Genomic DNA, 15,291 nt, shown 5'->3' on the forward strand with positions numbered 1-15,291 from the left:
GTGAAGACCATGAAAGCTAGGTTTTGTTCCTTTCAAGGAAAGAGAAATGAGAAGTATGTAATAGATTCAAAATTATTTTGCTAGGTGTCATGAATGGATGGATGAGAATGAGACAAGAAAATACAGAAAAAGTGATTGGACCATTCAGAAAGCCAGGAATGAAGACAAATGATGACTGTTGAGTATCTGCTTTGTAAAATTCTGTTTTGAATATGTGGTTTAAATGTAAGCCTATTTATGTGTACACATTGCAAAATAATAATAATATAAAACTAGAAGCATGGTTCATCGGAAAATTTATGATGAAAAATTGAGATAATTAGTTAAGAGTACAAGGGTGATATGGGCTGATTCATGGGGGTGAGGGGTGGGGAGTTAACTGTAAATGTTACGGAAAAATGGATAGGAAAGAGAATAAAAAAGTGAAATAAATAAAAGTAGGATGACTGCAGGAAGGGGCTATATCATGTATGAAAAAAGTATGAGTACATAATTGACAACAGAATGAACAGAAAACATATACAAGGAAAGTGGATGTGGAAGGTTGCTTGATACATACAGCAGTGTTTCTCAACCTTGGCCACTTGAAGATAGGTGGACTTCAACTCCCAGAATTCCCCAGCCAGCCATTGAATTGAAGTCCACCTATCTTCAAGTGACCAAGGTTGAGAAACTCTGTTATATAGACTTATAGAGCACCATAAAAGAGCCACATCAACAGGCAATATAATATAGTTTGGTGGAATGCTAAAATGAAGGAAGTTGTAGATTAGGAAAAATGAATGTAAGAGAATGTTTGGCTAAAAAAAAATAGATGAAAGATAAAAAAAAGATGATGTAAAGAATGTAGTATAAAAGAGCAAGGAATGGTTAAGATTGTAATACAAATAAAATGTAATTTTGGTGGGAAAAATCTTTTTGGAAGTAGATGAAGAGGACTAATGAGGGGTCTCTGGCAGATTGAATAGAATTAAAAGTTGGAAGAATGTTGCTATTATTCTTCAATACAAAGAGAACGGTTGCAGAGTGAATGCAAAAATTACAGTGGAAGAGTTTGATAAATGTGCCTGGGAACATGTTTGGCAGAGCTCTCATTGAAAGGATATAAGAGGTGGCATAGAGCAAACTTTGAGTAAAAGTGCAATGTAATTTTATGCAGACCAGATGTTTGCTGTTCTGCAGATCAATAGGAAATATATGAACATGAAATGTTTTATTGTATGTTTGTTCATTCAGAGAAATCATGGGATAAAGTGAATGGACTTGAATTGTAGAATGTTTTCTATATAGAGCGTGGATGGTTAGTTATTGAATGCAAGAACAGCAATATCTGATGGAAATAAAGCATGCATGAGAATAAGTGGAATGCTTAGTGAACGGTTCAGTAATTGAGCAGGGGAAAAAAACAAGGATATGTGATGACCCCTTGATTTTTTAATATGCTTATGGATATATGTATGACAAATGCATGCGATAAAATTAAAGGTGGTGATTGAAGACATGTGCATGTATTGTTGCTTTATTGGTTGAGAATCTAAATGTATTAATTCAATGTACATGGCCGCTCACTTGCCAAGCATGATTGGCCAGCTATCAAGGTTAAAGAACATCAAATTCAGGAAAATAAAACAGAAAGAAGTAAAATATACTGTTATCAGAGACAACTCATACCCCAACGGGCTCATATAATATCCTGGCTTGAGAAGAAAGCAGATCTTTAGGGATGTCTCAGACTGACCAACATATCACGGGGGAAGACTTTTCCATAGAAAAAGTACTGACACAGAAGGACGCTTCCTCAGTCCTATAAGGTGGCACTGTTGAATTGATGGGACCTGGAGTACACCAGCTTTATTGGATCTTATAAGAGAGGTAAAGGTAAGTGGAGACAAGACAATCCCACAGTGCACTTCTTGCAGTAGAGATGTTACATGGGCCTACTGAGAGACATTCTGGAGCATCTGTAACTTCTGACTGATCTTGAATGGTAACCCCACATAAAGCATGTTGCAATAATCCAAGCAGGGCATGAATGACTGTAAATACGGGTCTCCTGATCCAGCAACAGGCACAATTGTGCAAAGGTCTTCCTGGGCATGACCTTATATATATGGAAGTGAGAGCTGGGAACATCAAGAAAAACATAGAAGCTGAATACTGTGGGAATGGATTATATATTTTATGCATTATAAAGTAAGAAGAGCATTACAAATGAATGGATACCTAATGCAAGTGATCAGTATGAAAAAAAATGCATTGAAGTGATTTTGTCATATAGAAATAATCAAAAGATGAATTTGGGGCTGACTGGAATTTATGAGATTCTGAAACAGCTAAAAAATTTAAAGGATAAAAGAAATTGTATGAAATGGCGTATTGATGTGATGGAAACAAGGATAATTTTCAAATCTAGAAAGCTAGATAGATTGTAGATATGGTGTTGATGTACTGTAACTTATTTTTATCTATTTCATTTATTTTTAATTGTACATTTATTGTACATCTTGAAATGAAATTTATTTATTAAATGATTTATTAAATAAATTATTTTTAAATCAAATAACTTGTTTTTACCTATTTCATTCTGCTTATTGTACATCTTGAATTTCTTTGTCTACTTACTTCTTTTCTGCATTTTCTGCATTCAGTATAACATTGCTTACTTTGAAAGAGAGGAGCAAAATGAATGATTGTTTTTTTAAAAATATATTGATAAATCTGCAAGAGCATGTAGTAACATATGGCTTAAAATATCTATAAATAATGCATTTGTGTGAAATAAAGGATAGGAGTGTGGTTCATGTAAGTCACAGGAACCATCTAGGCTGCCTACATAACTTTTTTGATTGTTTGGAATTTGTATATGTAGCGTAACCCCCTCAGAGGCCGCCAAAGCCCAGGCCCTCCTAGCCCCCCCTTCAGTCATGCTCAGCAGCCGCGCTCTCAAGACGCTCTCAAGTTGACAGAATGTCCTTTTTAGTGGGAAGTCACGCTGAGTGAAAGGATGGCAGGTTCTCATCGGCAAAGAGGTTTACAGGAACAAAGATGGCCAATGCCTAGCCACGGCAGTCAGTGTGTGACAGTATTTATCAACCCCCTGGCAGTTGTGACAGTAATAGTCAATGGCTTGTAGCAGCCACTTGGAAAACGGGGGGGGGGAGGCCCTCCAGTTCCAGGCAGCAACTGAAAGCATGAGCGAAGTTAGTCAGCGCTCCGCAGCAACAGCTCGCCCCATGAGGGCAGCTCCCCACAAAGTCTACAGCTTGCACAGGTGATAATGATCAAAGTTCAATGGCCGCTGGTCTCCGAAGCAGTAGCGACCAGCCTCTCCTTCTCTTCTGCCGGCACTCGTAGTCCCAGGTCTCTCTATGCCAAATCCCCCCCTTCCTTTCTAATTAAAACCTGGATTTAAAACACCAGCAAGCTTTCCCTCTTTTCACTCTCACTCTTCCCTTCACTCGGGATATCCCCTGCGGAAGAAAGCAATAAAACTCCGCTTTCTCTCTCTCTCTCTCTCCTTCCCTCTATTTCAGAGGAAAAGAATCACATAAAACCCCAAACTCCTCTTTGGCTTCACCTGGTCTCTCCCCGACAACAACAACCACTGCACCACCCCTTTCTCCTTCCCCTTTTCTTTCCTTCCACCTGATCCACACCCACCACGCCCAAACCAGCAGCAGCTGTCTGAGCTTCCCACTTCCCTCTCTCTGGCCAGGCTCCCGCAAAGCCTTTCGGCTAGCCCCGCTACATATATATAAATACAATGGCCTTGTAAATGACAGCAAGCGTAATACATGTATTTTTCAATGAACATTTGATAAAACAGCATGAAATGATGAACTCCCACACAATCTAAAGAGAATGCAAAAAATACAGTATATCAGTGCTACTGTATGTGCTCCTGCTTAAAGCTTTCTGTACTGAAGAATGTAACTTCCATGAAAAATAGCACGTAGGATGGAGAAAAGATACCAAATGTGAATGTTTGAGATACAGATTTAAATACCTGCAAATGTTTGAGCCATAACCTACATTTGTCCTTTCTGTGCTATTTGTTAAACCCTAGATTTCCATTTTCCTGGGGTGCCGCCATTATCCGCATGGCAGACAATTTAGTCTTAACTAGGTGGTTGTGTACAGATATCCATTTATGTGGAGGCCAGGGTTCCAGGAAGTCATCCTTCTCAAAATGCTGAAGGAGGGCTTGCTACAAACAGGCAGATGCAGCAATCACCTGGTTCACCACCTGTATGTTGGCTGAGCTGCCAGATCACAGAAAAATTAAGGAGGCTCAGTGACAGAAGAATGAAGAAGGTTATAAGGTGCAAAAGCACAACTCAACAGCTGGGATATTTTGCCTAATTAAATGCCTTAAACATGTGTACAGTACTAGGGAGGAAAAATACACACGTTTCACAATTTAAAACCAACAGTCCCTGAACTCCTACGTTTCATCTGAAATGAGACTATAGTCCAAATTACTTCAAGGGAATTCCACAAAATGTTTCAGCATAATATCACAGTGGCAGGTGAAGGTTAACCGTACCACTTGCCTTTTCGTGTTTTTGTTTTTTGCCTAAGCAAGCACAGAATCAGAAAGTGGCATCTGCTTATCCATGTGTAATCCCTGAGCTTTAATTATATCAAAGAGAAATGAATTATGGAAAAAAGACCTTATGAAATTAAATGAATCATAAACTTTGATGCAGGTTGGAAAGGCCTTAAATATGCAACTGTAAATTCAAATATTTTTCTGCCTTCAGAGGACAATGGTCTACTCCCCAAATATGTAGTTGGAAGCAAAAACAGCACAAACACACACACACATATACATGCACAGAGAGCATGGCCACATGAAGCAGCCAACTTCAGTATACAGTACATCTTCCATTATATGACTGGATGAATCTAATGGGAGTTGAACTGGCAGCCTTCTTGTGACCTGTTGATTACCTCCAGTTTATAAAAAAAGAACTGAATTCAAGACAAAAATAGGAGATTAAAGACATTTTGGTTACTTTTTAAAAACACAGAGTAGTAGTTCGTTGGAAAGGAGTGAAAGGAGCTGATTCAGATGGCTGGGGACAGAAAGGGGAATCTAACTCTTTTCCTTGCTACTATCTTGATGAAAATCCACTATTCCAGAGCTGTTATTTACACTGGAAAGAAAAGTCCTAAAAGTGTTAGTGAAGGTCTCTCTCAAATGGAAATAAGGGCTTAAAGAAGTGATTTGCATCAGGATCTCTACAAAAAAGAAAAGGTTCAGCTCTGTTCCTTGCCTAAAATACCAATGATTAAATGTTTGATTTCACAATAGCAATAATTTGCGCAATGTACTGCATACAAATAGCAAATGAAAATATTGTGTTTATTTATTTTATTTACTTCTATCTCATCTTTGTTATATTACAAATCGCTCATGGTGCTGAACATATCCAACACACCTTCCTCCTATTTTCCCCATAACAACCCTGTAAAGTGGGTTGGGCTGAGAGAGAGTGACCCGGCAGGCCCCAGTCACCCAGCAGGCTTTCATGCTAACATCGGACTTGAAATCATGGTCTCCCATTTTCTAGAGTGACGTCTTAACCACTAGGCCAAACTGGCTCTCAAAAGTTTGATCTACAAATATAGGATTATCCTGTCTGGGCAAACATCTAAACAACCAAATGGTAGTTGCAAAGAGAGACAAAAAAACTCCTGCCTCTTGTCATTTTCCAATTTTTTTGCGCCCTAGATCTGGTAGCTCTACGTGGAAACTAATGTAGGAGGCAGTAAGACTGTAGTTCCAGCACAACAAAAATGCTTTAAACAAAAGTTATCAGGCCACATACTCAAATAAATGGATTCTTAGTGCTGTTTCTCCCTTTCTTTGTTCTTCTTGGGAAAATTAAGCTTGAGGATAGGGGGTAAGAAGGTATTACAACAACTCCAGTCTTTGTGAAGCCTATACATGGAAGGATAGAACAAACAGAAAGGATAGAAAACAGCATCAACTCCAAATTGAATGGCACAATGGAATGCAATGCTTCCAAAGCCACCTTCTCACTTTTGTATGTGTAGGAGCTACAACACTGCTCCTTCTATTAGACCCAGCATTAAAATGCTATTTGTGGACAAACAGCGGATAGTGGATGAAATTCAGAATAGGGTTGCTTTTGCTGTAAACAGATATTTAAGTTAGAAAAATGCACTCTCTCTCAACTACATACTTTTACCTATTCTGTCATTTTTCAGCAAAAGCACCACATGTTACATTTAAATCTGATGAGTGAGAACATGAGATAATGAATGCTCATGTCAGAATTTTACAGATTTATTCTGTGAGTTGTTACTATATTATTGTATTTATTTGCTTCACTGTTTTTGTTTTTGTTTTTTAATTTTTGCTGGTCATTGACTGAATAAATATTATTGATTGGCTCAGTTTAGGAAAATCATGCAGCTGAACAATTATGCTAGTATGCAATGGGCAAAACTATTTAAGATCAATTCTTGGCTCTCTCATTTCTTGATCCTTCCAAAACATAGGATGAGAGGCGTGGACTTTAAGACAGCTATAGAATAGAACAATGATGCAAAAGGAAAATCTGGCCTCCAAGAACAAATTGAAACAAGCATATATAAACATTCCTTGAAACAGTATTTTTATTAAAAAATTAAATAGGATAATTGGTTTAATATTACAAGCCCCTACAAGAACTCCCAATTCTACTTTTTTTGTAGCTTATTTTGCAATCCAACAAGAATAAAAATGCTTAAGTGAGGTTACAATGATGGCCAACCCTGATCCACTCAGACTCTGATTAAGAAGTGTCCATTGCATGTTTGTCCATGATGCCCCTGCCCACCCCTTCCAGTTTTGTAACTTGCAGTCCAGATCTGTAATTTAACTGGTTACAATGCATACCTAACTCCATAGGATCAACCTGTGCTATGAGGAAGTACACACAAAAAAGAAACTTGCCATGCTGCATAGAGAACCCAACCACATAGGTACAGTTGGGTGTCTGATGTGGTTATTATGAAATTGATCTGGAATACAAACATTATTAAGTTACATCTGATTCCAAAATTATGGATTTCATATATGTATTTTTTTCTTCTGCCAACATAATACCTTTTTTTTGAAGCAGTAGCAATTTCTATTCTAAGAAGTCTGATAGAGAGACTTTCATTTTCTCCAATGCAGTGAGGAGATAAAGTCACTGACCAGAAGTTTTACCTCTTTTGGAACATCTCTTTGGAAACAAATGAACTTATGAGGCAGAGATGCAAAACCTGTGGTCCTCCAGATGGTGTTGGATGACAGCCTCCAGCATCCCTCGTCATTGGCTATGCTGGCTGGGACTGCCAAAAGTTGTAGTTCAGCAACTTCTGGAGGGATTCAGGTTTCTCATCCCTGCCATAAGGCAAAGCAGCAGCTGCTCAAGCTAATTGTTGGCAAACTCCTAATTCAGTGCTTACAAAAAAGCATTTGTTTTGCTCGTTCCTCTAGCAATGAATAAATTATGTTACCATAACAATCTTTTTCAGAGTAAAACTGGACAAAGTACTATTGAAAAAAAGAGTTGTAATTTTACAAGTACTAATATAGTAATTCAGTGCCAAGATAAATGCCCCTCACACAGGAATAACTAACTGGACTAGCCATAGTCTCCTTACTGAACATATTGCTAACCTTTAACCAGCACCTTGAGATTAATTTAATAAAGTGATAAATCTGTACCTGGCCCAAACCATTTCAGACTGCAAGCGTAGAGTGTGCCAGTCTAAGTGTGAAGTGTCATTGATTGAAAGCTTCTTTGTGTAAAAAAAAATGCCAGCATTTTTCTCTACTATGCTAAGTTGCCTATCTGGAAAGGAATGGAATGCCATTTCCTCATGGGAATTCCAATTTGTAATATAATTAAGACACAGTTTGCCATTTGAGATCCTGGCCTTGGAAACAAAGGGAAAAAATAGTTTCCACTTTAGTCTTCAAGCGGATGAAATAAAAACATCATCCCACCTTGAGTTGGTACAGTTAAGCATTGGCAAAAAGAGGTAGTTTGGCTAATAAAGATCAACATGAAAACTGGGCAGAGCTAACTTATAGTCCAGGGAGGATGAGAATCAAGAAAAATCTGTCTTACACAATTTAGGTGGGGAAACTACTAGTCTGTTTTACATTTTTCAGGATACTAGTTATACCAACTGATTAACTGATTAAAATAATCATAAATGAGCCTTTTGCACTGTTGAGCTATAAATATATCCTTAATGGCACCATTATATAATAGAAAATTACTTTACATCAAACAGAAAAAAAAAAACTTCAAACTACTTGCTTAACAAAACAAAACAAAGGCATTACCTGGGAGAGAAATCTGACACTTCTGCCAAGAGGACAGAAATTGCCCTGAGATATCATCTTGTTTTTAAAATTAAAAAATAAAACCTGGGATGGGGCACAGAAAACTTGTGAAATGGTCCTCAGTCAGAAAAAGAAGAGTGTCAGATGTTAATCTATTGAGCTTTCCTTCCTTCTGTTGTCAGCCTAGCCTTTGCTTGCCTCATCTCTAATAGTAGCAGTGAGTGTAAAGCAAGGGTGTCGCGACGTATCACAATTTTTTCCCCAGTGCCAGCAATGGGGTGGGCGCGGTTTCGCTATGATGCATCCGGCCTGCATGCCAGCAGTTTGACACCCCTGGTGTAAAGGAAGACCCAGCTTAATGTTCTTGGAACACAGAATAACTCGCAAAGAAGCTTTGAACAACACCAACACCCATGAGGTCTCCACTCTAATAGAGCAACTTTTTTGTCTTACACTGGCATAGAGATGACAGGCAAGCAATGGTCTGATCCTAGGATGGTATTAACAAACAAACAAACAAACAAACAAAGAATACATTTGAACTTGTTTCCAAAGGAAGCTGTCTGCCCATTTTGATATGTTTTACCACTTCTGAAGCATGAAGACATGGATGTTATAGCAGGAACAAGCTTCTGCTGTTGAGAATCCTATTGATGTAAACAGTACAACTCAAAAATGTTCAAGTCTCAAATATATTCACACAAAAGTCTAGCATTCTGAAACAATTCTTCTTCTTTGTACACATTCTTACAGCAATGTATATTATTGAATCCAGGACATGGTAAGTCCAAAGGATGCTTGGGCAGCCATTTGGCTATTCTTTCATCTCTGGAACTGTTGCTTCAGTTAATCTTTTTCTTATATCATGATCCAAATCAGAAACATTTCAAGTATTCTAAAGCCAAGTTCCAGTGCCTGCCTGTAGGTCAAAGAAAACTGACAGGAATCCACTGCAAACAGAACTTTTGTTTCCAAGGCAGGAAAAATTGTTTTTACTACTAGTGGCTTCTCCCACAATTTCCATTTGGAGACAGAAAGGTTTAATATCCATCATCATCTTCCACATCACAGCCATAATCTAAAAACAAAGGATGGAAAATTATTAGAAGCAGTAGCATCACAAGATAGTCTACCACAAGCTAGACAGTTCACTCAGGGCACAGAAATAGTTCCTACCAGCATAATAAACAAATAGACAAAGTATAAAGCCTACAAAAAAATAAAATAGAAATGTAGTCAACTAAAGCACTTTAAAAGAACTAAAGCTCAAAAGTGGGTCACCTAAGTCACCAAGTGAATAAACTATTATAACTTGTGAAGTACCAAATATCTTAAAGGTATATAAAGGGTTCTAACAAAAGGTTTTATTAGGAATATTTATGATAACTAATTGATAAGTATACTGATCATTAACTTCACAGATTTTTCTATGTAATCTTACAAAAATTAATCTTACCTACCTACTTTAGAAGCTCTTTTTGATAAAATTACTTCCCAAAGTTTCAGTGGTTGCAATGCCCCTGCAGTTACCGGATCAAAATTTGGGCACTTGGAAGCCCACTTACCCTATACCAGTGATGGCGAAACTTTTAGAGACCGAGTGGCCAAACTGCAACCCAAAACCCACTTATGTATCGTCAGGTGCCGGGTGGGCATGGCCCATTGGGTGAGTGTGGCCAATTGGGTGGGTGTGGACAATTGGGTGGGCGTGGCTACGGTGGTAACGGCAGACTGGGTGGGACTAAAAAGTTCAATCAATCAATTCCAACTTTGCAAGATCTTTTTTTCCCTGCGAGAAGTTGAAATTGACTGATTGATTGAGCCTTTTTTTTTTTTGTACATGGCAGCAGAGGCCTAAAGCGAAAAGGTTTTATAAAACCCAGCTGAAGGCCTAGGGCGACGGCGCGTGTGCCCACAGAGAGGGCTCTCCGTGCCACCTGTGGCACGTGTGCCACAGGTTCGCCACCACGGCCCTATAACCACAGAAATACTTCAACTCCTCCTACCCATCTCCTCCCCCCCCCATCTCTGCCCTTTTGGCCACCCTACATTCTGCTGCTTCTGCTGCCCTGATTCCACTAACTGAACTTTAACATCTTCTTTTTCCTCCTGATGAGGTGCACTCAGCCGGATCCTTCACAAGGCTGATGCCGGCTGTGCAAGGCCTTCTTCCTGAGGCTGCGCATGACCATCCCATGAGGCTTCAGAAGGCCTCACACAACTTACAGAAGGACATACATGACTTGGGGAAGGCCTTGTGCAGCCAGTAGCTACCTTCCAAAGAGCAGCACATGGAGAAAAAATATGAAATCAGCTGAGAGTTGCAGGGCTGGTGAAGTGCAAGGTGATAGGGTCTCTGCACTGGGATGCTGCGGGACTTGAAACCAAACTACTTTCTTGCAGCAAATACAGGCATGCATATATACCGTAGGGCAGAGGTCCCCAACCTTGGCCACTTTATGACTTATAGACTTCAACTCCCAGAATTCCTCAGCCAGCCATGCCGGCTAAGGAATTCTGGGAGTTGAACTCCACAAGTCATAAAGTGGTCAAGGTTGGGGAGCCCTGCCGTAGGGCAGAGTGTTTTGCTAATGCAATTATATTTGCATATGCCACAGGAAAAAGAATTCCCAACAGTTTACGTACTTTCGTTCCACTCAAATCAAGCCAATCTGTTAGGATTATTCTATAGTTCCTGCACAAAACTTGAAATCAGCATCCACTGCTAAATTAAAGGTATTTTGAAACTTACACAGTAAATAATCAACACTCCACTCAGCCATCTCCCCATGATACTGTCAGACCTCACAATTAGTATATTCCACATCGAGGCACTGGCTATATGTACAGATTTATGCTACAATGAAAGCTTTAATACACAATTATATTGTAGTTCAAACTACTAGTTCTCCTTATTGAATACTATTTACTGGCTTTGGGAGGAACATTTATGATTGCTATTTATGCTTGGAAACCAAAAGCTATAATCAGTTTATTAGAAAGCATTAAATGTTAATTGATAATCTACATATCCTCGTTCAATTAATTAACTTTTAAAAGTCATCTGGAGTACTGAGGTAAGAACAGAAACCAAAAGTTCATATTCTACATTCCAAAACATCTGCCAGCCAAGTTCTATAATAATAATAATAATAATAATAATAATAATAATAATAATAATAATAATANGTCATCTAGTCCAACCCCCTGCTCAGGCAGGAAACCCTATACCATTTCGGACAAATGGCTGTCCAGTCTCTTCTTAAAACTTCCAGTGTTGGAGCATTCACCGCTTCTGGAGGCAGGTTGTTCCACTGGTTAATTGTTCTCACTGTCAGGAAGTTTCTCCTTAGTTCTAGATTGCTTCTCTCCTTGATTAGTTTCCACCCGTTGCTAAATAAATAAATTTGACCTACAGAATCTTTCTATTAAATTTGCTGGCAAGAGACAAAAAAGAAGCAGCCACACAAAGATATTTTCATGTGAGACACGATTATAGATTCTCTTTGTTATGGGGGGTCTTGAGGTGCATAAAACAACCTACCGTTTCCTCCCATTAGTTTAAGGGCGCTCACACAATGATCCTCTTCCTCTTCAATTTCTTCTTCTTCCACGTCCTCCTCATGATTATAAGATACTGGACCAGTTTCTACCAGCACAGTTCCTGATTTTTCAACCTTTTCAGTTTCTGTCTGAGTACTTGGAAAGACAGCCTATAAAGGAAGAAAAGTTATTTTTTAAAAATCCTCACCTGGCACCCTTTCCCTTAAAAATCCAACTAAGAACTTGTTTTGCTCACTTTAATTGTCATTCTATCAAAGCTTCAACCTAAGAAAGTGATATTCCAGGCTTCTGCAAGCTTGTGCCAACTAAATGTAGAGGATAATAAACTCAAGTCAAAATAGCTACAACCATATGGCTGGACGATGATAGAAACTGTAATTCAACACATTTGGAGATACATTAAATGCAAGAAGGCTATTATAGGTTTCTCGAGGAATATTACTGTTGTTTATTATTCCGATATTTTAAAACATGGCTACAATGGTAGGAAGATAACTAAACATGCAAGAAAGCGAACCACTTTTATTCTCTGTAAAAATTTAGCTTTAGCCAAAGCAATCTGATGCAAGAAATCTCCTTTATATAAGCCGAATATTAAGAATGATATGCATAACTTCTAATGAATTAGATAGTATTCAGCTGTAATTAGAAAGAGAATCAATAACTCATTATGCAATTTTGCATCAAACTGTTTAATTAGAAGGGCCTCTTTTCAATGGAACAATGCATGCTTTGAATGCAAAACATCTCAAGTAAAATCCATGGTATCAAAAGATCTTAGAAAATAGGACTAGGAAAGAATTTTGCCTGTGATTTTGGAAAGCCATGTTTCAATTAGAATGGCAATTGAAACCAACTGGCAAACCACTTGATGAAAACAGCATCAACTAATGTAAAAGAAAATGCAGAATGTGTTAACCTTCAATTCCAGCCAACAGTCACATATGATGAATATTTTAGTTCAACATCTGGCTTGATATCTTTAGAGTAAACCATACTGTACAAATAATCTTTTTATGTTCAAAGCAACTCAGTCTACATTAAATTGTTATACAATGCCAGCAATTTGGAAATCAACAAAACATTGCTGAGGTACATCACATTGTTAAAAAAAAAACTCTACTACCAACAGTTTTGCTAATGAGCAAAACTTAAAACCTTCCTCAAAAAAAAAAAAACAGATGCAGAAATGAAAGAAAAATTTGCAAGCAGATTCTGACATCAACTGTGAGTTTCCTCCACAAGAATCAAGACTGTGTATGGTTTCTGGAGCTCCACAACTGCTGCACCCCATCAATATCAAGAGAAAAAGATATATTTAACAACCAACAGATTCTAATGAAGACACAGATACTACTTACACTTTGAAATAAATAGCTTCTATTGTTTATTGTTCTATACAACAATAGTACTTAAAAGTAGTCTATAATTTAACAAAAGGTTGCATAAATAGAATAAGATTACTGTTGTCTTCCATCATCAGACTGAGGAATAAGCCATTTTGAGGAAGGGGAGAGATACCAGTTCAAAATAGTGACATGCAACCACTATTAGTTTACTAGTAGTTCTGTGTTCCAACCACAGAATTTAAATCAAAATGTGGCAAAGGCTATTACTATAACTTTTGGATACATTTAATATGTTAGCATAAGAAATTACCTTTAAATGATCATGAAGTATGTCACTTCGTCAGTCTAGAGCACGGGAGTCAAACTCGCCATGTCACGATTCTTTTTGCATTGCCGGCAATGGGGTGGGCGCGGCTTCAGAATGATGAAACCAGCCCATGGGCCGGCAATTTGACACCCCTGGTCTAGAGGCTATTAATTGACTTTCTTTACAGAAAATATAATATCATGAGAATGAATCTCAGACTGCTGTTGCTGACTGAGATTCACCCAAAACAAAGTCTTTTCCAAGAAGAATCCATATTGTCAGACTTCTTTGACCATTTGCTCTGATCTTACTTCCATTACACTTTCCATTCCAAAATTGTGTAATTCTAAAGATTATTTGGAAGCCATTGATTGGGTGATTTGCTGGTCTGTCTAATGTTGCTTAGTTAAATTAATTTATATTTTACTGTGTTGTGATATGTTACATTATCCTATATTTTTGGTTTAATGTCATTAGCCCCAAAATATATTCTATAAATAGATACATAAACAGAAAAAAGATAGTGTATAACAAAATCCAGACTAATCGTATCACTAGCCATTTAAAATTGAAATGTGATTTGATCTGCCATCAAAAAGCTAATATGAGAACTAGAATAGCCTTCCCCAAGTTGGTATCACATAAGTTGAACTATAATATCTATCACTGACTGTAATTGCCAGAAAAGTGACAGAACTCAAGAATTACTTACAGCATATAGGAAACCCAGGAGAAATTGATGCAGGAGTAGCAATATTCCAATTTATATTAATTGTCATGCAAGAATTTTCATTCTTCTTGTATGTTTTCACAGAAGAATGGCTGAATTTAAAGAAGCTACAATTGAACTATTATTTTAAAATGTGCACAGCCTTAATTAAAACATGACCTTCTGATGATTATCATATCCATTTTCCAAATGTGTGCATTCTACAAATGTGCAAGTTTTTCTAATGAGAACAGCACGAAAGTTGAGATAGGATTTCTAATCAGTAAAAGCAAAAACTGTTCTGGAGGTATTGGTTGCAGCAGAAATAAGCATTTTTAGTCATTTTTAAAGATAAACTACCAAAGATGTCTTTCAACAAAATTTCCTAAATCATTTTCCAAAGATGACTCAAAGGATAACTAACTTTTAAACTTGTGAGGAGAACATGTGTTCGCTGAAGCACCCGATAGGCTATGTGGTACATGTTTACTCATTAAGCAAATTAACTAGCAGGTGTTCAAAACAAGGCAAGAGTGTATAGATGAATACCGGGGAAGGGATAACTGACACAGCAACATACAATATGTACTTATCATTGGGGGTGGGGGGGAAGAGAGAGGTTTCTTGCTTACTCAGAGCTGCTTTGGGATAATGTTAAAGTTGGTTCTGAGTTTTGTGCCAAAAGCCAGAGTCCAAAGATTGAGTGTAGCTAGGATTAAGATCTTGTTATGGCCAGGAAAATAAATTAAGTTTCAGCTCAATAGCAATAGCACTTAGACTTACACACTTCCCCATTGTGCTTTACACCCCTCTCTAAGCAGTTTAGAGAGTCAAGACTATTGCATCCAACAATCTGGGTCCTCATTTTACCGAACCTGGAAGGATGGAAGGCTGAGTCAACCTTGAGCCCCATCAGGATTGAACTCTAGGCTGTGGGCAGAGTTAGCCTGCAATTCTGCATTCTAACCACTGTGCCACCAGGGCTCCTAACATTCATCAAAGTCAT

At 37.9% G+C, this 15,291-nt stretch overlaps 1 protein-coding gene across 1 annotated transcript in view; it reads right to left on the reverse strand.

Annotated features, from left to right (window-relative positions):
- Positions 1-8,875: 8,875 nt before the first annotated feature.
- Positions 8,876-15,291, reverse strand: part of LOC107294323 (transcription factor IIIB 90 kDa subunit-like) — a 9,663-nt gene continuing 3,247 nt past the window's right edge. Inside the window, exons 3-4 of the mRNA XM_015823551.1 lie at positions 11,901-12,069; positions 8,876-9,434 (exon numbers count right to left, since the gene is read on the reverse strand). Of these exons, the coding sequence (XP_015679037.1) occupies positions 9,397-9,434; positions 11,901-12,069 (207 nt within the window). The 3' untranslated portion in view covers positions 8,876-9,396. The remainder of the gene's footprint in view (positions 9,435-11,900; positions 12,070-15,291) is intronic.

Source organism: Protobothrops mucrosquamatus, unplaced genomic scaffold, assembly GCF_001527695.2.
Source record: "Protobothrops mucrosquamatus isolate PMUCROS unplaced genomic scaffold, P.Mucros_1.0 scaffold1909, whole genome shotgun sequence".
NCBI classification, from domain to species: Eukaryota; Metazoa; Chordata; class Lepidosauria; order Squamata; family Viperidae; genus Protobothrops; species Protobothrops mucrosquamatus.